Genomic DNA, 24,481 nt, shown 5'->3' with positions numbered 1-24,481 from the left:
TGAGGCAGTGTCAGCCAGGCGCTGTGCCTCTGCAAGCTCCTGGAAATCTACCTCGCATTCCACCGCTGAAATTGGGGAAATGGCTGGCCGGGACAGGGCATCAGCAACGGCATTAAGCTTACCCGCGACGTGGCGAACATCGGTAGTAAACTCTGAGATGGCAGTCAGGTGCTGCTGCTGGCGGGCCGACCATGGGTCGGACACTTTCGAAAAAGCAAAAGTCAACGGTTTGTGGTCCGTAAAGGCTACAAATGGGCGGCCTTCTAGAAAATACCTAAAGTGGCGGACAGCTAAATAGAGAGCCAGAAGCTCTCGGTCAAAGGCGCTATACTTCAGCTCAGCCGTATTAAGCTGTCGGCTGAAAAACGCCAAGGGCTGCCAACTGCCCTCTACATGCTGTTCCAAAACCCCTCCCACCGCCACGTCCGACGCATCAACCGTCGACTGGAATTTAGAAGGATGAGGGAGGATCTTATTGAAACATATAAGATAATTAGGGGATTGGACACATTAGAGGCAGGAAACATGTTCCCAATGTTGGGGGAGTCCAGAACAAGGGGCCACAGTTTAAGAATAAGGGGTAGGCCATTTAGAACGGAGATGAGGAAGAACTTTTTCAGTCAGAGTGGTGAAGGTGTGGAATTCTCTGCCTCAGAAGGTAGTGGAGGCCAGTTCGTTGGATGCTTTCAAGAGAGAGCTGGATAGAGCTCTTAAGGATAGCGGAGTGAGGGGGTATGGGGAGAAGGCAGGAACGGGGTACTGATTGAGAGTGATCAGCCATGATCGCATTGAATGGCGGTGCTGGCTCGAAGGGCTGAATGGCCTACTCCTGCACCTATTGTCTATTGTCTATTGTCTATTGTCAGGGCCGTGGGGGCGGAGGCGCTTGGGTGGACGAGCATGGTGGCATCTGCCGGAGCCACATTAGCTGCCTCAAAGGCCGTCTCAGCGGCCGCGGACCACTCCAACTCGACAGGAAGAGCGGGCGCGTGACCCGTGCCGCTGCTGGCACGAACCTGTGATAGAAATTCACCATGCCCATGAACTCCTGCAACCCCTTTACTGTGGTGGGTCGCGGGAAGGCACGAACAGCCTCCACTTTGTCAGGCAAAGGAGTGGCGCCGGCTGAGGTGATCCGGTGTCCTAAGAAATCAATAGAGGGGAGGCCAAATTGACACGGAGGGGTGGATGATGAGCCCGTGGTCTTGAAGCCGCTTGAACACAGTTCGCAAATGGACCAGGTGTTCCTGCTCCGAGTGACTGTCGACCAGGATATCATCCAAATAAATGAAAACAAAAGACAAATCCTGACCCACACGGTCTATAAGCCGCTGGAAAGCCTGTGCCGCGTTTTTCAAACCGAAAGGCATACGCACCCATTCGAACAACCCGAACGGAGTGATTGTGGCAGTCTTTGGTATGTCTCCCGGATGCACAGGAATCTGGTGGTAGCCCCGCACCAAATCAATTTTGGAGAATACTATGACACCTTCCAGCCCAGACGAGAAATCCTGGATGTGCGGTGTGGGGTAGCGGTCCGCCGTGGTGACGGCGTTAAGGCGCCGGTAATCTCCACATGGTGTCCACCCCCCAGATGCTTTGGAGACCATATGCAACGGAGAGGCCCATGGGCTGTCGGACCGACGGACAATGCCCATTTGTTCCATCTTCTGAAATTCTTCACGTGCTACCCTGAGTTTGTCCGGCGGCAACCTCCGGGCCCGAGCGAAAACGGGGGGCCCCTCGTAGGGAATGTGATGGACTGCAGAAGGGGCCTTGCAGAAGGGGCATTGAAACGCTGAACAAGCAGCTCCGGAAACTCAGCCAGGACCGCAGCAACGGCCTGGACAGTCGGGCTGGGCGGGGTGGCCGGCAGTGGAGCAGCGGGCTCATCGCTGCTAGCGGAGGGTTGAAGGCCTTTACCTCGGACATTGGGAACTAGCGAAAAGGCCCAGAGGAAATCTGCACCCAGGATCGCCTGACCGACTTCCGCGACGATAAACGACCATTCGTACGTGCGGGTGCCTAAAGCCAGAGACATTGCCCGCGTACCATACGTGCGGATGGTGCTACCATTAACCGCGATGAGGGTAGGCCCTCTCTTACCTGATCGGGCTTCGAGGTCGGTTGGCGGTACGATACTGACTATGGCTCCCGTGTCGACCAAGAATTCTGTGTCCGTGAATCGATCTCGGACGTAGAGGCGTCGGTTCTGGCCAATCGCAACCGCCTCTATGTACGATCGGCCGAGGCATTTCCCGAGAAGGTGCAAGGTGAGCAACAGTTGCGGGCTTCTCCACCCCATCGCAGATGATAATAACACCAGCCGCGCTTGTGCGGATCTTTTTGGCGGGGTTTTGGAGAAATGGCGGGAGTCGCGGCGCCATCTTGGTGCCGTTGCGGGCTGCCCGATGGAGCCGAGACCCTGTTGATCAAACTATGTTTTTTCAATTTGGACGCCATGAGCGCATCGGCTTTCTCCGCGTATGCCACGGGGTCCTTAAAAGAACAATCCGTGAGCATAAGCCTAACATCTTCTGGAAGTTGCTCTCGGAATGCCTGCTCGAACATGAGCTCACCTGCCAGCGCCAACATTTCAGCCATGAGGGCGGACGGCAGCCGATCTCCGAGATCCGGTAGGTGCATAAGCCTCGCAGCTCGATCATGCCTACTGAATCCGAAGGTTCGAAGCATGAGTACCTTCAGCGCCTCGTACTTGCCGTCTGCAGGAGGGGAGGTGATGAACTGTATCACCCGCGCGGACATCTCAGGTGGTAGGGCGCTGACCAGGTAATAATACTTTGTCTCGTCCACCGAGATGTTTCTTATGTGGAACTGAGCTTCCGCATGGGCAAACCAAAGGTGGGGTTGATGTGCCCAAAACGGAGGAAGATGAACGCTGACCGCGTTTAGCTGCGGTACGCCGGGCGTTGGAACTGAAGAAGGGGCGTCTTGTCCCTCCATGGTAGATGATCGGCTAGATCACGTCGGGGTCACCAATATGGCGAGTCTGGAGGCTTGTTCTTTGTTAAAGAAGTTTATTGCGGCAGCAATATTCGATTACAAAGTATAACAAACGAAATTACAGACAACCATTAAATCAAACTGTTCGCTTCGAAGTTCTCTTCCCACTGACTGGTTTTGGGCGCCAAAACCACCACCTGACCTAGCTGGCCAATCCGAGGGTTCGACTCTCAGGACCAATCCCTATGGTCGCTACACTGAACACTTTATTGAACTCTCTTTCACATTATCTAACAAAAGGACTTGAATCTCTGTTGTTGTAGGAAAATGAATGATCTAGGGTGGCACAGTGACACAGCGGTGGAGCCATTGCCTTACAGTGCCAGAGACCCGGGTTCGATCCTGACTATGGGTGCTGTCAGTACGGAGTGTGTACTTTTTCCCCTGCGTGGGTTTTCTCAGGGTACTTTGGTTTCCTCCCACACTCCACAGACGTACAAGTTTGTAGGTTAATTGGCTTCTGTAAAATTGTAAATTGTCCCTAGTGTGTATAGGATAGTGTTCGTGTGCATTTCCGCACTGTATCTCTAAACTAAAACCAATATTATATATTTTTCTGCACTTTTTTTTGTCAATTTCAGATTCACACTTGTGTTTAAGAAGGAACTGCAGATGTTGGTTTAAACCAAAGATAGACACAAAATGCTGGAGTAACTCAGCGGGACAGGCAGCATCTTTGGAGCGAAGGAATGGGTGATGTTTCGATTCTGAAGAAGGGTCTCGACCCAAAACATCACCCGTTCTTTCTCTCTGCTGCCTGTCCCGGAGTTACTCCAGCTTTTTATGTCTATCTTCGGGTTACACTTGTGTTTATTGTATAACAATAACTTTGCTTCAAACTACCATTTTAGCTGTAATGCATGTTGGGACATTGTAAGGTTATGATTGATACTATATCAATGTCAATTATATCAATCTTACAGATTGCATCAATGCCTTTGGGCAGTCCAGACTTCTGTACCTTCAAGCTGTCCAATTCTTAATAACTCAGGGCAGGCTTAGAAATACTTTAAGACAGAGCAGACTTCTTGCTACTTTTGACAATGATAGTCATGATTTAATTCCCTTCAGCTTCTCTCATACAATATAGAACATTCTGTCCTTGTCAATCTTTTTAACTTCACAGTTTGTTGGTTGTATTCGGCGAAGGAAGCTATGAACAATGTTAAAAAATTGTAACTTATCCAGCATGAAGTAGCATAAGCACATTCTGCTTATGCTTCATACTCAGGAGGATCTTACCTTTTTTTTTGGTTCAGCCCAATTGAAGCTGGTTGGAAGTTAAGAGAAACCTGTAGCCAGCAAATTCTTGAGTTGTGTCACATTATTTTAATGCAGGAGCCACTTGCTTCAATAAAATAAAATGAATATGTAATGGAGATATGCAATGAAAGAGACTATTATTTGGAAATTGACCATTTGGGAAATTTGAGCCATTTGGGACAACTTCAAACTCGCTCTGCTGCCGGCAGATTGATGATATTGGAAGACAGGAATTTCTTTAACATGCCAAATCTATTTTAATTACGTTGCACAAATACCCTATTTCTGCTATATTATGACCATGGAAGGATTAAACTAAATGGTTCGTTGGGACACAATCATGCATGTTGGTAGAGTCAATGCTCAATAATTTGAAATACTGTGCACAGTTTTGGTAACTCAACTATAGGAAGGATATCATTAAACTGCAAAAATGCAGAGGAGATTTACAAGGATGTTGCTGGATCTGGAAGGTTTGAATAATAACAAGAGGCTGGATAGACTGCTTCTTTTTCCCTGGAGTGTAAGAGGCTCAGAGGTGACCTTATTCAGGTTTATAAAATCATGAGGGGCATAGATAATGTTAGTAGCTACAGTCTATTCCCCATGATAAGGAAATCTAAATTCATTGCCACAGATGGCTGTGGAGGCCAAGCCATTGAGTAATTTTAAAGTGAAGATTGTCAGATGCTGGATTAGTAAGGGTGTCAAAGGTTATGAGGGATGGGGTTGAGACAAAGAGATAGATCGGCTATGATTGAAGGGTGGAGTAGACTTGATGGGCTGAATGGCTAAATTCTACTCATAAGACTTATGATCTTATGAACTTGTGGAGGGATGTATGCCAGGTGCAGGCAAGTGGGACAAGCTTGCTTAGACAACTTGCTCAGCATGGACAGGTTTGGCGGAAAGGCCTGTTTCCACGCTTTTTACATAGTATCTGTATTTCTTTGAAGTGGAGGTAACATTGGATGGTAAAGTGGAGGTAACATTGTCTAAACAATATTCTTGGAAATCGACTATTATCTAACAAAATGCCAGACATTCAGTGGGCCATTTGGCGTACTAATTCTTAACATTTCTGCTTTGTTTAGCAGGTTAATTGAGCTTTAATAGTGGCTGGAATGTTTAGTTGTCTGGAAGGCATAAAAACCACAACACCATATCTGTCTGGAATAACTGGCATTTTACTCGTAAAGACAAATTAAATGGAATTGCTTGCACCTGATCGCCATTTTGATGCATGGTTATAAATTTTTACCAGTGATATAAACAAAAGAGGAAAACCTCTATTTAAAGGTGGCATCACACACTGTAACAAGTAAGATGTACTGTTAATATATGTACTGCACCCAACACAGGTAGTAAAAATCAGTGTGTGTATGAAGGAACCGCAGATGCTGGTTTACACCGAAGATAGATACAACATTGCTGGAGTAACTCAGCAGGACAGGCAGCATCGTTAGAGAGAAGGAATGAGTGATGTTTCTGGGTCGAGACCCTTCTTCAGTAAAAATCAGTATTGATATACATGTATATTTAGTTTATATTCCATCATTTATTCAAATCCTCGTATATATTTGCGAATTTTTGTGCTCTTCATTAAAGAGCATTAACAACATTAACAACAATATATGGTTTGTATGTCCCCTTTAAATAAAAGCTGCACATTTCGTTAGGTTTGGGTCATGGATATTTCACTTTGCTGGGTAACACTTTTATTGAAGCGTACAATCGTGTAACAGTCTCGGCATTTTAGTCTTCTTCCCCTGGCTGCAGTCCAGCAGGAAATATATGGTTTGTATAAATAGATTTGGAATGACACGAACCAGTTACCTTTGGGACTTAGGAGGCAGACAGTGAGAGGCAAAGCTGACTGTCATTCTGGTTTGTAGTTAAATTTTAAAAAAATTGCCTGCCTGGAAGATCTGGACTAACTGGAAATAGTGTTTACTGTGCACAGCGAGAGTCAGTATTGGCAGAACGGGCTTTGGATGCAGCTGCTTTCCTCCAAGATGCAACTAAGCCACAATAGCTTTCAGAGAAAAACTCAGATGTCAACATTTATAGCACTTGCAGTTTGTTTACACAGAAAATTTCATTTCACTGTTCAGGCTCTCGGTAATACGTTCACTAAATAAACAACCCTTGTTATTTTTGTTTCAGGAATATTAATATTTGCAATATTTTTTGGGCCCATTCTGTGGCATATATTGCCAAAAGGAAACAGTTGCCATTTGCCTGACTAATCGTGACATGGTGACAAACATGGAATTTAATCTCTTAAAATAACATTAACACTATTATAGTATGATAAGATATTAGCAAAGGAACTAGAGATGACATGAAAAAGAATATTTTAAAAACTCTTATACAATCCTTTTGGTTAAAAAAAAACCTTAATTCAGTGGTGAGAGCTGAATAACATGTTTAAGCCATTGACAAGGGGTAAATAGAGTGTTTATACTGACAGTTCTTGACTTGACACAGAGGCACAGTTGGTAGAGACTGCGTTCAATCCTGACCTGCTGTGCTGTTCGCGTGGAGTGTGCACGTTCTCCCTGTGACCGTGTGGGTTTCCTCTGGGTGTTCTGGTTTTCCCCACATCCCAAAGACATACGGGTTTGTAGGCTAATTGGCCTCAGTAAATTGCACCCAGTTTGTAAGGAGCGGATGAGGAAGAGGATGACATGGGATTAGTGTGTGAACAGGGATGGTCAGGGTCGACTCAGTGGGCCAAAGGGCCTTTTACTATGTTGTATTTCTAAACTAAACTAATATCCATGCTATGTATCTTGTATAAATTAATAAACCTCTTTCATATTTTATAAAATATATTGCTGGAAGGAAGAACATACAAACTCTACAAATAGCACCCGTAGTCAGGATCGAACCTGGGTCCTGATTTAAGTGGTTTAAGGCAGCAACTCCACCACTGGACCACTGTGCCACCCTCAATACAAATACAAATATGTTATATTTCAAATTTGAGTATTAACATCAATCTTTTTTCTGCAGAGATCTTTTCCGTAATGTGGAAAGATTAGATAAGGATCAAGAGTCTCTTTTTCAGCCTTTGTAGAACTTAAGCAAACTGAGTCTAGAGAGAAGTTTATGTTCCTGTTTCATCTGTAGACTTTCATATTCTTCAAGTATTTGTCCTTTAATCTACTGTAGTTTGCCACATCTGACAGAGTATTTCACATTTCAACATCCCTTTGTATTGATTCTTCTTTTTACTTTCTCCTTTTATTACAAACCATTGGTTTGGGACTGGGGGATAAATTCCCCCTGGGGGATGGATTTCGTGCTCATCCAACTTGAGCTTGATGGTTTTTTTCAGGTATTCCACCAAAACCTCCAGTAGAGTTGGAGAATCCTCCATCGTTATGAGAGTCAATATTTTATTTTCCTTTCAACCATTAACTTAGGTGGCAATGCCACTTGCTGCAGCTTTTAGGAGATTGAATGCAGAGAATCAATTTATTAGGGTGACATAGAATCATACAGCATGTAAACAGGCCCTTCGGCTCAATTTTCCCATGCCGAAAATATGCCCCCATCTGTGCTCGCCCCATCTACCTGCATTTGGCCCACATGCCTCTAAACCTTTGCGAACCATGTGCCTGCCTAAATGTCTTTTAAATGTTGTTATCGCACCTGCCTCATTGATCTCTTCTGGCAGCTCGTTCCATTTACCCAGCACCCTCTGTGTGAAAAAGGTTGCCCCTCAGGTTCCTATTATCTACAATTTCTATTTGACCAGAACTCAGTAAAATAAAATGTTCGCCTCTGGTGATAATGATAATTACTTCACAAATTACTGGCCATGCTTTTAAGTATATTTTTAACTTTTTTCTTTCAGACTGGCAGGAAAGAGAAAGGAGACCTTCTCAACGCTGCCATCGACAGAATGACAAAGAAAACGCGTGATCTGCGTCGGCAGGTAGAGTGCTGGTCTCTCCATCTTTGGTGTGGAATGATTATTGATATCTGAGTAACTGTGCGTTGACGGCTGATATTTATATACAATTAGGATAACAACTGGTTCATTTCAAGCGTCAGTCATGAAGGGAACTGTTGTGACAATGGATCCATCCTCTTTCTCATTCTGTTGGAGAAGGTCTTTGTTTTATTGCTGAACATCAGTGTAAGGCCATGAAATTTCTTCAAACTGTTCTGCACCGCGTTTATATCCCAAAGAGGTTCGACAGTTTAAATTACCTGGGTTTGGTATCCCGATTGTAACACTGTGGTTTAACCTCGGTGACCTGTGTGTAAACTAACAGATTAATGTCTTCGCTGAAGCAAACTCTTCCTGCTTGAACACTAATTGGGACCAGGTTGTATTCTCACCCACAGGTCATCTGGATGAACAGCTAAGGGAATTGAAAAAAAAAAGTCACAATGATGTGGGTAACATCTCACGGATGGATTGAACAGTGGAAGGTTTTCTAACCTGGGAATTCTTGACCCAGTTATTCCACAGCTCTCTCACCTGTATAGGAGCTTTTCTTTTCTAATGGTGGAAGTGCACTTACAGAAATATCTTTAACTTGTTTGCAGACAGAAATGGTCCACAAAATAATGTTCAGCTCTGTTATCGTCTCTGCTACAGTTTTCTTACATTGGAATATTTAATGATGCTCCAATTTCTGTTCCTTCTGATACTTTTACTGTAGATGCTTTCCTTATCATTCACCTTTCTGACAACCCAAAATGAGGCCATTTCACCCATCAAGTCCATGGAAGCTCTCCAGAGCATTCCCATTCGTCCCATTGCCCCAACTAATTACTCTGTAACCTATTTCCTCTTACATGCGGATTTCTCCATCCCGATTCTCCCTTCCACATTAGGGATGATTTACAGCAACTAATTGACGTACCAATCACAAGGACTGGACAAGGTCTTTGTCATCTTTTGTCACATCTGCTTTGATCCTGACAAGCTCACGTCTTGCTTTTGATGGCAAATTCACCCATTTAACTAGTATTATATTGTCAGCAAACATAAACATCGGCAGTTTATGATGAACTACCTCTGTAACTAACATTTAGAATCATGGAGCGACATAGTACATCCTTGCAGACCAAACTGCCTGGCCGATCCAGTTCTACTTGCCTGTGTAAGAAGGAACTGCAGATGCAGCATTACACCAAAGATAGACACAAAAAGCTGGAATAATTTGGTGGGTCAGGCAGTATCTCCGGAGAAAAGGAATAGGTGATGTTTCGGGTCGAGACCCTTCATCACACCTGATGAAACGTCACCTATTCCTTTTCTCCAGAGATGTTGCCTGACCCACTGAGTTATTCCAGCAATTTGTGTCTATCTCCACTTGCCTGTGCCTGGCCCATATCCCTCCAAGCCTTTCCTGTCCATGCACTTGTCTTTTAAACATTGTAATTGCCCCTGCCTCTACCCCACTTGTTCAGTCTGCTTGTTGCATGAATGCACCAAGCGCTCTGTGAAAAGGTTGTCCCACAGGAGGCCCAGGCCAGAAAGGACTGTAGGGGAATTGGAAGGGAAGTTAAATTGGTTTGCAACCGGGAGATCTAGTTGGCCTTGGTGGGCCAAAGGCAAGTGTTCAGCAAAATGGTTGCCGAGTCTTCGCTTGGTCTCGCCAATGTTCAGGAGCCTCGATGTGTATCGGGAACACCGGATGCAGCAGATGGGGTTCTACTGAGGAATACTGAATACTGAGGAATACTGAATACTTGACTAACAAAATTCCTCCCCATCTCCTTTTTAATATTAAATCCTTTTATTCTGTGGCTATTCCCTCTGGTCCTAGACTATCCCACTAGTGGAAACATCCTCTCCACATCCACTCTATTCAGCCCTTTCATTATTTTGTGAGTTTTAATGATCCCTCTCATTCTTCTAAAGGCTCATTGAAACATAGAAACAAAGAAAATAGGAGCAGGAGGAGGCCATTTGGCCCGTCAAGCCAGCAACCCCATTCATTGTGATCATGGCTGATCATCCACAATCAGCAACCTGTGCCTGCCTTCCCCCCATATCCCTTGATTCCACTAGCCCTCTATCTAACTCACTTTTAAATTCATCCAGTGAATTGGCCTCCACTGCCTTCTCTGGCAGAGAATTCCACAAATTCACAACTCTCTGGGTGAAACCTTTTTTTCTCATCTCAGTTTTAAATGGCCTCCCCTTTATTCTTAGACTGTGGCCCCAGGTTCTGGACTCCCCTAACATCGGGAACAATTTTCCTGCATTCAGCTTGTCCAGTCCTTTCATAATTTTATACGTCTCGATAAGATCCCCTCTCGTCCATCTTCCAATCTTTCCTGATATGACAGTCCCAACATCCTTGGGATTAACCTCGTGAACCTACGCTGCACTGCCTCAATAGCAAGGATGTCCTTCCTCAAATTAGGAGACCAAAACTGCACACAATACTCCAGATGTGGTCCCACCAGGACCCCATACAACTGCAGAAGGGCCTCTTTACTCCTATACTCAAATCCTCTCATTATGAAGGCCAACATGCCATTAGCTTTCTTCACTGCCTGCTGTACCTGCACACTTACTTTCAGTGACTGGTGTACAAGGACACCCGGGTCTCGTTGCACTTTCTCTTTACCTAATCTGACACCACTGAGATGCCTCCTTGTTTTTGCCGCCAAAGTGGATAACCTCACATTTTTCTACATTATTCTGCATCTGCCATGCATCTGCGCACTCACTCAACCTGTTCAAGTCACCCTGCAACCTCCTAACATCCTCTTCGCAGTTCACACTGCCACCCAGCTTTGTGTCATCTGCAAGTGTTGCTAGTGTTACTTCTAATTCCATCATCCAAATCATTAACATATATTGTAAATAGTTGCGGCCCCAACACCGAGCCTTGCGGCACTCCACTCTCCACTGCCTGCCATTCTGAAAAGGACACGTTTATTCCTACGCATGGGGTCAACATAACAGTGGAGAAAACAAGGACTGACTGGTCAATGTGGGAATGGAGAGTTGAAATGACATGCAACCAGGAGCACAGGATGGCCATTGTGGTCAGAATGCAGGTGTTCCTCAAAACAGTCGCCTTGTCTGTGCTTGCTGTCGTGATGGAGAGGAGGCCATATTAAGAGCACGGAATACAGTTGAAGAGGTTAGAGGGGGGTGCCTATGACCTTGTTCCTGGGATGGTCATGAGGGCAGAGGTGCAGGGGAAGCGCAGAGCGTAGAGTGCGTGAGGAAGGAGAGGTTGGGTGGGTGGGGATGAGCGAGCTAGCGAGTCATAGAGAGAGTGATCGCTTTGGAAAGCAGAAAGGAGTGGGGTGTGGAAGATGTGACCTACTGGTGGGATACCGTTGGAGCTGGTGGAGTTGACAAACAATGATGCACTGGATGTGGTGGCTGGCAAGGTGGAAGGCTGTTCTTTCTGGAGAGGAGTGGGTAAAGAGGGATATTCTCAATATCCTGGAATGGAAAGCCTCGTCTTGAGAACAGATGTGGTGGAATCAGAGAAACTGAGAGAAAGTGAAGGCGTCCTTACAAGAGACCCCATGGGAGTAACTGCTACTACCTGATTTGAATCTTAGAAAATCAATATATGGTCTGCTATTCTGAGATGGCAATTGTTTGAACGAGATTGCAGCAGCCTTGTTGTACTCTGCCACATCAAAACATTGTTAGCGCATTATTATTTTTTGTGATTCGAAATCAGAATCTCTAAGATACCCATCTCCTGATTGAGACAACATTTTGAACTAATTGTACAGCTAAACTTCACAGCTTACACCCCCTTTCAATATAAAAATGAAAGTCCACTTGTTCAGCCTATTTGCATTTAATGATGTGATCTGAGATGCTGGCTGCTGACAAATGATTGCCCTGCTGTTGAATAATGTGTTTAGCTGCTTGATGTGCTAAGTACCGTTTCTGATATGTCTTAGCGTCTGATGTAATTTGAATGTCAATACATTAAGAAATGCTGCAAATATCATTGATTTTTGTATAATATTAGCAACTGATTTGTCAGAGAAATTGAAAATGTATCATTTTACATTATCGTTGAAACCATAGTTTTATTATATTAGGCTACAGGTTTAACATAAGCAGGCAGTTAATTATTAGCTGTGCCATTTACAGCCGATTTAGGCTAAGCCGTTGAACTGCATGTGTGCACATACCAGTAGGCATTGCACACGTACATGCTAACCTTCTTAATTTAATGTTGAACTCAAGTCAGCTATCATTATGTCTTCATAGTCAACTGTAATCCTCTTTATTATGCTTCACCGTACAAGAAAATGCAGATAGGTACAAGGTCAAGGTCAGAGAGATTCCGCACGGTTCAGTTCAGTTTAGTTTATTGTCACGTGTACCGAGGTACAGTGAAAAGCTTTGGTTGCGTGCTAACCAGTCAGCAGAAAGACAATACATGATTACAGTCGAGCCATTCACAGTGTACAGATACATGATAAGGGAATAACGTTTAGAGCAAGGTAAAGACAGTAAAGTCCGATCAAACATAGTCTGAGGGTCACCATGAGGTAGATGGTAGTTCTGCACTGCTCTCTGGTTGTGGTAGGATGTTCAGTTGCTGGTGGAATTGACATAGGATGATGCGCTAGATGCGGAGGCTGGTAATATGGCTTCCCTTCTACTGTGCTTAATGAGTCATAGTCAAATAGCATGAAAACAGGCCCTTCGGCCCAACTTTGCCATGCCCACCAACATGCCCCATCTAACTTAGTCCCACAGGCTTGCATTTAGCCCATATCCATCTAAACCTATCCTATCCTGTACCTGTCTAAATGTTTCTTAAATGTTGTGATAGTATCTGCCTCAACTATCTCCTCTACTAGTTTGTTCCATTTACCTACCACCCTCTGTGTGATAAAATTGGCCTGCAGGTTATTATTAAATCCCCCCCCCCCCCACCTTAAACCTATTTCCTCCAGTTCTTGATTCCCCTACCCCGGGTAAAATACTCTGTGCCTTTACCCTATCTATTCCTGTCATGCAGGAATATTCATGCATTTTATTAATTCCCCAGACTTTTGCTCACACCCCACTCCTCACCAGGCAGAGTTCCCCTAGTCCTCACCTTTCATCTTATGAGGCTTGGCATCCATTGTATCATCCTTTGTCAATTGCACCAGCTGCCATGGATCCCACCACCAGTCACATCTTCTGCTCCTCCCTTCTTTGACCTATCATTCTTGATTCCCCTATCCTGGAAGAAAGATGCGTATATTCACCCTATCTATGGCCCTCATGATTTTATACAGTTCTGCAAGATCATCCCTCAAAGTGCGGCACGGTGGCGCAGTGGTAGAGTTGCTGCCTTACAGCGCTTGCAGCGCTAGAGACCCGGGTTCGATCCCGACCAAAGGTACTGCATCTACAGAGTTTGTACGTTCTTCCTGTGACCACGTGGGTTTTCTCCGATATCTTCGGTTTCCTCCCACACTCCAATGACGTACAGGTTTGTAGGTTAATTGGTTTGGTATAAGTGTAAATTGTCCCTAGTGTGTGTAGGATAGTGTGCTGGGGTCACTGACTTGGTGGGTCGAAAGGCCCTTTTCCGCACTGTATCTCTAAACGAAACGAAACAAAACTAATCTCCTGCCCTCTAAGGAATACAGTATTCGCCTGCCTCACCTCTACCTCTAAGTCAGGGCCTCGAGTCTAGGCTACATCCTCGTAAATGTTCTCTGCACTGTTTCTAGCTCAATGACATCCTTTCTATGGCAGGGTGACCTAAACTGAACACAATACTCCAAATGCAGCTTCATTAATGTCTGTAGCATAATGACCAAAATTCTATGCTCAATCTCCTAACTGATATGTGCTGCAAAAAGCCTTTTTCACCTTCCAGGAAAGAGCATTTCTGAAAGTCCTATCTATTCACTCCGCCTGTGATATTTCACTGAATCACAGAAAAGATTCAACATGAAAGAAAACCTTTAGGCCGACAAAGTATGTGCCAGTTCCAGTAGTCCAGCTTCTCTCACAGCACTCCAGCTCCCACCACTCCCTGCAGCCCAGTTTATTTCCCCTTTCAAGTACAGACCAGTTTATTTTTGAGCATGCAGTGGAATCAGCTTGCACTCTTCATTCCCAACAGAAATCACGCTGCATTTTCCCTCAGGTAACATTTGGTTCTTTTTACCATTTACCTTCACTCAATGATCGGTGGCACTTCATCAATTCCAAAATAGTTCTCTCCATCCTCGCTGCCTTGATCCTTCAGAATTTTTAATACTTCACTTGGATCTCTTTTTAATTTTTTGGCTTCAGCGAGAACAACACCAGCTTCTCAGTGTATCCATAAAACTAATATTCTTCATTTCTGGAATCATTCTAAATCTCTTCTGAACTCTTTCTGGAGCCTTTCTAATCTGTGGTGCTCAGAAATGGAAACAGATGTTTTATTAAGATTTTTATTGACTTCTCTGCTGTTGTACTCTGTAATTCTCTTTGGTGTATGTATGTTTTATCTTCAACTGATTCTGGAACCTGCCCTGCCACTTTCAATGATTTATGCTCCCAGAACTCTCTGTTCTTATACTTTGTTCAGATTGGCACCTGAGAGTGTAAGTTGCCCAATTTCATTCTTCCATCTAAGGTGGAATACTGCATATGTTTCTGCTCAACATTTCAGCTGTCTCATGTTTAGTTATTCCTTGCCATACATAAATACAATCCCTGATTAAGTACTGAATTAATAGAAACAGCCCACTGAGTCTATATTGCAATGTTTTAGTGCCATTTTCAAAGTCCCAGCTGCAGCTGGCCATAAAGGCACATTGCAGCCCTCGCCTTCATCCGGTTTGTCTCGCAAACCAAAGTCCCTTTCCTCGCCCGTTCACCTCCCGCCTTGTGCCCTGGGATCAACATTTTCCAAATTAATTCCTGGACTATTTCTGGGCTAAACTTTTACTTGTCCATTTCTGTCTTCTTCCCATCAGAACTCACCCTTCGCAAGCTGACTATTTTTACCTTATGATCCATCTCCTTTATCATTGCTGTTTAAAGTGATCGCAGTTCCCAATCATGTTTTTTTTGCACTGGTACTTGTTCCACATAGTCCATCCCATTTTCACATATTTTCCTTGTTCGCCTGGAAATGTACTGATCAAGAAAGCTCTCCCGATCATATGAAAATGAATAATTTCACTGTGTTTCACTTATTTTATCATTTCAGTTTTTATTAGGATAGTTGAAGTTTTTTATTGTCACAAAATATTTTTTGCACATCTGTAATCTTCCTGCAGATTTCTTTCCCATTAGTTGGCAGTCTGTATAATATGCCAACAGTTTAATGGCACTTCTATTGTTTCTTAACTCCTATCATATAAATCCTGTCCTTGATTGAAATTTTAAAAAACAGGCCTTTATACCTGTAATTTTACCCAGAAAATATTTGTGCTGAGGTTCAGTTTGTGCTTCATAGGTTTAAAAATACAGCATCACAAATTGAGTCTGTAGTTTTGTTGAGTTCAATTTAGAGATACAGCATGGAAACAGGAGTCGAAGCTGACTGTCGATCACCCGTTCACACTTGTTCGATGTTATCCCACTTTCTTATCCACTCCCTATACACAAGAGGAGGAATTTACAGAGACAAATTTATGTGTGAGGACGCCGAAGCACCCGGTGGAAACCCACGCGGTCACAGGGACAACGTGCAAACTCCACACAGACACAGCACCCGAACTCAGGTTCAAAGGCAGGTCTCTGCATTGCAGCAGCAGCAACTCTACCAGCTGTGCTGCTGTGCTGCCACTGAATAGAAATCTTAAGAAAAAAATTGTAACAACATTTAAAAGACATTTAGACAGGTACACGGATCGGAAAGGTTTAAAGAATAACGACCAAACACAGGCAGATGGGACAAGCATAGATGGGGCATCGTGGTTGGCATGGGCGTCTTTGGCAGAAGGGCTGTTTCCGTGCTGTATGACTCTAAATGTAGCAAGTAAAACAAAAATACCAGTTGACAAATATCTTTAAATGAGAGATTGGCAAGCCTGTGCAATATAAGATGTTTGGCTAAAAATAGGCATCATGTTTATCTTTTGCAAGCTGAGCTCTGTTGATATGATGGTCATTTCCCACTAATTAATAGTAATTACTCTCTTTGAAGGAGTGATTCTTCACTCAGAATCAAAGGCTGCTGAAATTAATATGTTTGCTGTGTATTTACTGCAGCTGTTTTGTACCTTGTTAGATTCAGTGTACGTCCAACAGCAAATAGCCAATAATAGGCAGGCTACTCCAACCACAAGAATCATTGATAAAATGTGAAGGGTTCTCACAGTTCTTGAAGTGACAAGGGCAAATAGACCATGTGAGAATTTTACCAAAAGTCAACCTATGCCGAAAAATATCTTAGTTGAAGTTATACTGCAGCTAATTGACCTAAATTAGTGCTAGGTTTATCTCCCACAACTTGCGGTTGAGCTGCTGCCTTACAGCGCCAGGGACCTGGATTCGATCCTGACTATGGGGGCTGTCTGTACAGAGTTTGTACGTTCTCCCTGTGATCACGTAGGTTTTTTCTCCGGGTGCTCCGATTTCCTCCCACACTCCAAAGACGTACAGGTTTGTAGGTTAATTGGCTCTGAGAAAAATAGTAAATTGCCCCTAGTGTGGGATGATGCTAGTGTACAGGGATCGCTGGTCGCGCGGACTCAGTGGGCCGGAGGGGTGTTTCCACGCTGTATCTCTAAACTAAATTAAACTAAACTTCTACCAAGTGAGCTCTGGGTGTAGGTTTGTATACTTCCAGTCTAGTATAATGCTTTCGGAATGTAACACTATTTTTTGCAATCTGGTGTTTTTCTTTCTGCACTACAGTGCATTCAGAAAATATTCAGACCCCGTCACTTTCTCCACATTTTGTAACATTACAGCCTTATTTTAAAATAGATTCAATTCTTTTTTTTTAATCATCAACCTACACACAATACCCCATAATAAAAAAGTGAAAACAGTTGTTTAGAAATTGTGCATCTAAGTACATTTCAAATATGGTGAGAATTCTGCTTCCACCAACTTTTCAACCAATGCTCAACACCCCTCTAATCCTTCTTTCAGTTAACTTAAATTCAAGCCCTTCATCTATTGACCCGTTTGTATCCATGCCTCCCTGTCAATACCTTTCACAATTTTATACATCTATATACTAAAACTCTCGTTTTTTTGGGTTTATTTTTACTCACCGTCATCGCTTTAATGGTAAAAATGGTGGTTTTATTGAAATTGGTGTTATATTTTTAAAGTTATTCACAATTTAAAGTTTAAAAAAACCAGCGCATGCGCAGTTGAGGCCGGTAGTCACGTACGATGACCGCCAGACCAGCACCTACACTTACGTAAGATGGCCGCCGGGTGACTGCGCGTGCGCAGTTGGGGGGAGGGTCGTCATTTACGTTCAGCTCCCACTTCCCGCCAGAGGTCCGTTTGGTTCCGCGGCCCAAGTGGGGGGAGCGTCACCATCGCCGCCGCCGCTCCAAAACCTTGGCGTCTCCACCATGGCCGCTGCTCCACCCCGGAACCCCCGCCCTGCCATCACTGCCGCTATCACCGCTGTCGCTGCTCCAAACCTCGGCTGTCTCCTACACTGCTAGGCCCCGGAGCCCTCCTGATCCATTGCGCCACCGCTGTTTCTTCTTCCCGCTCTAAACCCCGGGCTTCACCATCATGAACGCCGCTCCGCTTTCCAGTTCCCGCTGAGCCATCACACCGCTGCTGCTCTAAACCCGGGGCGTCTTCCCATCATGTCCGCTGCTGCTCCCACTGTCGCTGTAAACCCGGGGCGTCTCCATCGCCATCACCACGGCCGCCGCTCCTGCTCTAAACCCTGGGCGACTCCATCGGCTGTAGTTCAGGAACAAACAAACGAACAATAGCTTTTGTGTAAAGATTTTATTTGCTGCAGAGCTGCTGAAGATAACCCCCCTTAAAAACTCCCCCAAACCACCCCTGCATTAACTGAAATTGAGTTAAGGTTGTTTTAAATAACCCCACTCACGCACTCCATCCCCCCTCCACCAACTTTATCTCCCCTCCCTTCACCTGATCAATATCTATCTCTTTTTAACATCATGCCAAGAGGGAGGAAGACTTCCGAGGTCATGCAGATCTCCGAATCCTTCCGAATTTGGCAGAAAGCTTCCGCCTTCTTATTTCATTTCCACCATTCCGATTTCGCCTCACATTTTTCTGGAAAACACATGCCTTGACACTTGCCCCACCCCGCCTCCGCGCCTCTTGCCTGGCCTCGCTGCTCGCCCAGCGTCTCCAGTCCAGGCTGGGCTTCGCTGTTCACCGGGCCTCTCATCACCGCTACGTTCGCTGGGCCGGGCCTCGAAGCTAGCCAGGCCTCGACTCACCTTGCCGGGCCTCGCCTCGCCGCTTGCCGGGCCTCGCCGTCCGCCGTGCCTCGCTGCACGCCTCACCTCGCCAAGCGCCAGGCCTCTCCACTCACCTCGGCTCGCAGGGCCTCGCCTCACCACCCGCCGGGTCTCACTGCTTGCCGGGCCTCGCATCGCCGCTCGCCGGGCCTCATCTCACCTTGCCTCGCCGCTCACCGGGCCTCACCGCATGCCTTGCCGCCCGCCGGGACCCGCCTCGTCTTGCTGCTCGCCGGGACTCGCCTCGCCGCTCGCCGGGACTCGTCTCGCCGCTCGCCGGGACTTGCCTCGCTGCTCACCGGGACTTGTCTCGCCGCTCGCCAGGATTCGCCTCGCCACTCGCCGGGACTCTCTTCGCCGCTCGCCGGGACTCTTCGCCGCTCGCCGTGATTCGCTTCGCTGCTCGCCGGGCCCCTGCCTCACCGGACCTCACCTAGCCGTTCCCCGAGCCGGGCCTCGCCGCTCCTCGGGCCTTGCATCGTCGCTCCCCGGGCCTCGCCTCACCTCACCGCCCGCCGGTCCTCGCCTCGCCGCCCGCTGGGCCGTTGTGATTTACTGTTGAAGACCACTGGAGCAAGTATGTCTTCAATGAAATTAGGTTTGTGTAGTTTTAAATGAATCTCTTTCTTCATAACTTAGTCATAATTTTATGATCATTGTTCTTTTATACAATTTCAAGAGAATTGGGATGTGGACGGAAAAAACAAAATAGAAAAACCAAAACAAAACAATTTTTTCTTTGTTGTAAAAAGTATTTCTGTTCAATAACCAGAATATACTCATGATCGGCCTGACATTGTACATGTAGTCCAAGAACTATAGACTGTTGGAAAAAATAGTTGTTTTTGACACATGAATGTGGTGCAACGCGTATGCGCATTTGGCGTGCGTACTTTTTTTTGCTGAAAAGTTGCTATATTATGAATTTGATGTAAAATTCTGAATTTTGGACATCAAAATTATGAATTTGTAAAACCAAATGTTGGGAGGTCTGTTCATGAACCATGCTGTGACCACACCTCTCCATGTTGGAAGAATGGAAGATGCAGAGATTCCCGAAGCCGTTTATCGAAAGCACAAGGTGTGGAGATGAGTCACATCCTCTGTACAGGAGATGATCTCCGGATGATCTTCTTCAGACTGAAGAAGGGTCTCGACCCGAAACGTCACCCATTCCTTCTCTCCCGAGATGCTGCCTGACCTGCTGAGTTACTCCAGCATTTTGTGAATGGTGGTATAATTTAGTTTAGAGGTACAGCGTGGAAACAGGTCCTTCGGCCCACCGACCAGTTATCCCCGCACACTAACACTATCCTATTCACACCAGGGCCAATTTTACATTTATGCCAAGCCAATTAACCTACAAACCTGTACGTCTTTGGAGTGTGAGAGGAAATCGAAGATCTCGGAGAAAATCCATGCAGGTCATGGGGAGAACGTTCAAACTCCATCCGTAGTCAAGATTGAACCAGGATCTCTGGCGCTGTAAGGTATTTGCTCTACTGCTACACCACCGATCGTGGTGGTGGAACGTTATTTTTTGGACAGGAGACTGATGACTAGTTGTGTGCCTTGGGATCGACACTGGGCACATTGCTGATAGTCATCTATATCAAAGACTTGGATTTGAATGTACAAGGAATGATGAGTAAGTTTGCAGATGACACTAAAGTAAATGTTATCAGTAAGAGTGAAGATTTGTTATCAAGAGTTACAGCGGGATGTTGATCAGTTGAGCAGGTGGGCCGAGGAATGGCTAATGGAGTTTAATTCAGATAAGTGTGAGATGTTATCTTTTGGAAAGTCAAACCAAGGCAGGATCTTCATAGTGCATGACAGTGCCACAGGGAACAGAAAGATCGAGGTGCATAGTTCACTGTTAGTGCCATCTCAGGTTGCTAGGATGCAGAAGAAGACTTTTGGCATGTTGATCTTCAACAGTCAGAGAATTGAGTAAAGAAGTTGTGATGTTACGTTACAGTTGCACAAAAGCCAGAGGACTTAGGTTTACGGTGAGAGCGGATAGATTTAATAGGAACCTGAGGGGCAACATTTCAGTGTGAGGATATACGGAATGAGCTGCCAGATGAGGTAGGTGAAGCAGGTACAATAACAACATTTAAAAGTTATTTGAACAGGTACATTAATGGGAAATGGTAAGAGGGATATGGGCGAAACGCAGGCAAATGGGACTAGCTGAGATGGGACATCTTGCATGGACGAATTAGCCCTAAGGGCCTCTTTCTGTGCTCTATGGCTCAATAACTCTATGCCATCTTAACCACCTGAGTAATGTGTGCCATTATCTCCAAGGACAGAGGCAAACTCTAAAAAATTTCAGTTCCTCTACACTTCTTAGTATATTTCCATTTTTAAAATGTGTGTTCCCCTCTTTGCCTTCTCTGGGGCATTATCTAAATTCTCTGGATTTATTTCCTCTTCTCTTCTTTTGTCCAGCAGTCTAGAATTTTTTCCCTCAGTGTCAATCACAGTCAGTTTTTGGAATTATCAACAAATGTCTTAATCGTGCATAAATTATCTTCAGTTTCCATCACAAGTAGTTAGGGACCTGGTATGAGACTGTGGGGATCTCCACCATACCCCACATGTCAAGTAACTGAATCTGCTATCATAATCATTTTCCCTCTTCTTCTGAGCAAGGTTTTAATTCAGCCTGATGCTTTTCCATGCACTTTTATTTTTTTGATCACTCTGCCACCTGGGACTTTGTCAAATGCCTCGGATAATCATCAATTCTCCTTAAGACATTAATTTATTAGTTAGACAGCTTGACATAATGTTTCCTCAATACTTCCATGCTAATTGCCTTGATTAACTATGTCCCTCCAAGGGCTGAGTTATGATGTCCCTCAGAACTTTATTCCAATAACTTCCCCACCACCAGTGCTTGGCTGACTTAACCAGGCCTAATTTTGTTCAGTCACAGTATCATCCTAGCTGCATTCCTGTCCGCTAGTACCATGGCTGTGGCCAAAAAGAACTGGAAAATTGAGACACCGATGATGCCAACGCTGAAAACTGAAGAGTTAAAAAAAAGTGCTGGAGGAACTCAATGGTCAATCAATGTCTGTGAAGGCATAGATGTGTTGTGTCAAGACCATGTATTGGGAATAGGATCGGATATGATTAGGAATAGGATTTGAAATATGATTGTCTATGCTATTTCTCTCCTTCCTTCTTTAGTTAGTATATATATATAATCCAGACTTTTATTATGTTGTCACTTCTGTCTATGTCATTTCCACTTTTCCTTCTTACTGCATGTTTTTTAAATTCTATCACCGGGCAGCACGGTGGTGCTGCTTTATAGCACCAGAGCCGTGGGTTCGACCTTGACTATGGGTTCGGTCTATATGGGGTCTGTACGTTCTCCCCGTGACCTGCATGGGTTTTCTCATGGTGCTCCAGTTTCCTCCCACGCTCCAAAGACGTACAGGTTTGTGGGCGTTGGCTTGGTGAAATTGTATATTGTTAGTGTGCAGCAATCGCTGGTCAGCATGGACTCGGTGGGTCGAAAGGCTTGTTTCTGCACTGTATCTCTAAACTAAACTAAACTAAATATCATTATTTTGTGAAGACAGAAGCAAAGTATTAATTTAGATGTATGCACTTCTTCCAACTCCACAAAAAGATTATGCTGGAGTAACTCAGCAGGTCGGGCAGCATCTCAGGAGAGAAGGAATGGGTGACGTTTCGGGTCGAGACCCTTCTTCAGACTGATGTCGGGGGGGCGGGACAAAGGAAGGATATAAGTGGAGACAGGAAGATAGAGGGAGATCTGGGAAGGAGGAGTGGAAGAGAGGGACAGAGGAACTATCTAAAGTTGGAGAAGTCGATGTTCATACCACTGGGCTGCAAGCTTCCCAGGCAAAATATGAGGTGCTGTTCCTCCAATTTCCGGTGGGCCTCACTATGGCACTGGAGGAGGCCCATGACAGAAAGGTCAGACTGGGAATGGGAGGGGGAGTTGAAGTGCTCGGCCACCGGGAGATCAGTTTGGCCAACGCGGACCGAGCGCAGGTGTTGAGCGAAGCAATCGGCGAACCTGCACTTGGTTTCGCCGATGTAGTTTTGGTCTTTAACGGAAGACCTACCCCTTCCATTGTGATCCTCCTTCCTTTAATGAATGTGTAACAATTCTTAAAGTTTCCCTTAATTTTGTATTTGCTGGCGGTTGATCTATGCTGCTCGGCTAATGGAACCGCTTAACACAGTTATATTGAAGTTTATCACCGGGATATTTGATGATATCTCATGTTAAACATTCAGCATTTGGAGATATTTATGAAGTTATAGTGTTGATTTACTTTAATGTCTTGGATCGCTTTTATTATTTGTATGAGTCTCACTCTATGCATTTTGAGTGCAATCTTGAAGACCTGAAAAGGCCTGTGTGCTTGGCATACACATCACCACTCAACTCCTGGTTTTCATATTTACAGTGCTTCACCACATTTTGTGAAAGAACATAATTAAGAATGATTTTTGAGTTTGATATTTTAAAATTAAAATGCACTATTTGAATCGCTGCATTCTGTAATTTTGACTGCAATGTTTTGCATCCTTAACTGAGCAATTCAACATTAAGTAGTTTTTTTGAATAAAATACTTCTGCTTTGCCATTAAAGAGCTTACAATTTTCTTTCCAAACTGCAGATATTTGTCAGTGTGCCTCCTAAGTGAACAATAGTACAGAATGGAATATGATAATTAGGGTAACATCCACATTATAGAGTCATAGGGTCTGACAACATGGAAACTGTCCCTTCGGCCCAACTTGTCCACATCGGCCAATGTATACCATCTACACTAGACCCACCTGCCTGTATTTGGATCATATCCCTCGAAACCTGTCCTATCTATACCTGTCGAAATGTTTCTTAAATGGCGCAATAGTACCTGCCTCAACTACCTCCTCTGGCAACTTGTTCCATGCACCCACCACCCACACTAAAATCCACATTAGTTTAGGTAAAGTGCAGATTCAGTAGAGATACAGTTAAAACAGCAAATAAGGGTTCAAATTGGGGAATACTGCCGAGCAGATATATATCCACTATTATATGTGCAAAACACCCACATTTATATTGAACTTTAAGGGTGAGAGCAGAGAGGGACCTAGCGGAGTTGATTTTGTAGATGCAAGGCAGATGGAGCCTAGGAGAAGGGAAATAAACTGTGTAACAGGGCTGGGTGGGTGAGGAAGGGGTGGCAAGGAAGGTATGAATAAAACCAAGGAGGATCGAAGGAGAGAGAAAAGAACAGTGGGAGAGTGGGTTACCCAAAATTGGAGAATTCAATGTTCATGTCATTGGGTTATAGACCACCTGGGTGGTATATGTCTGCTGTTCTTCTAGTGTGTGCTTGTCCTCACCCTTGCAGGTGTGGAGGCAGTTGACAGACATATTGATGTAGGAACTGGGAGGGGATTCATCAGTTTGCAACCAGGAGCACAGAATGGTCCTTCCGGCCTGACTGCAGGTGATCGTCAAAGCCATCGCCTGGTCTGCACTTGGTCTTGCTGGTGTAGAGGAGACCAATAGACAATAGACAATAGACAATAGGTGCAGGAGGAGGCCATTCGGCCCTTCGAGCCAGCACCGCCATTCAATGTGATCATGGCTGATCATTCTCAATCAGTACCCCGTTCCTGCCTTCTCCCCATACCCCCTAACTCCGCTATCCTTAAGAGCTCTATCTAGCTCTTTCTTGAATGCATTCAGAGAATTGGCCTCCACTGCCTTCTGAGGCAGAGAATTCCACAGATTCACAATTCTCTGACTGA

The 24,481-nt window shown here is 44.9% G+C and overlaps 1 protein-coding gene across 5 annotated transcripts in view; it reads left to right on the top strand.

Moving 5' to 3' along the window:
• The window catches only part of ctnna2 (catenin (cadherin-associated protein), alpha 2), a 1,150,825-nt gene that overhangs the window by 452,992 nt on the left and 673,352 nt on the right, over nt 1-24,481 (top strand). For all 5 annotated transcript variants that reach the window (XM_078407736.1, XM_078407821.1, XM_078407459.1 and 2 more), the window contains one exon: nt 8,153-8,233. In XM_078407736.1, coding sequence (XP_078263862.1) covers nt 8,153-8,233 — 81 coding nt within the window. The remainder of the gene's footprint in view (nt 1-8,152; nt 8,234-24,481) is intronic.

This window comes from Rhinoraja longicauda, chromosome 1 (genome assembly GCF_053455715.1).
Source record: "Rhinoraja longicauda isolate Sanriku21f chromosome 1, sRhiLon1.1, whole genome shotgun sequence".
Lineage (NCBI taxonomy): Eukaryota > Metazoa > Chordata > Chondrichthyes > Rajiformes > Arhynchobatidae > Rhinoraja > Rhinoraja longicauda.
The sequence above is the reverse complement of the archived record's forward strand: the minus strand, read 5'-3'. Positions and strand labels throughout refer to the sequence as shown.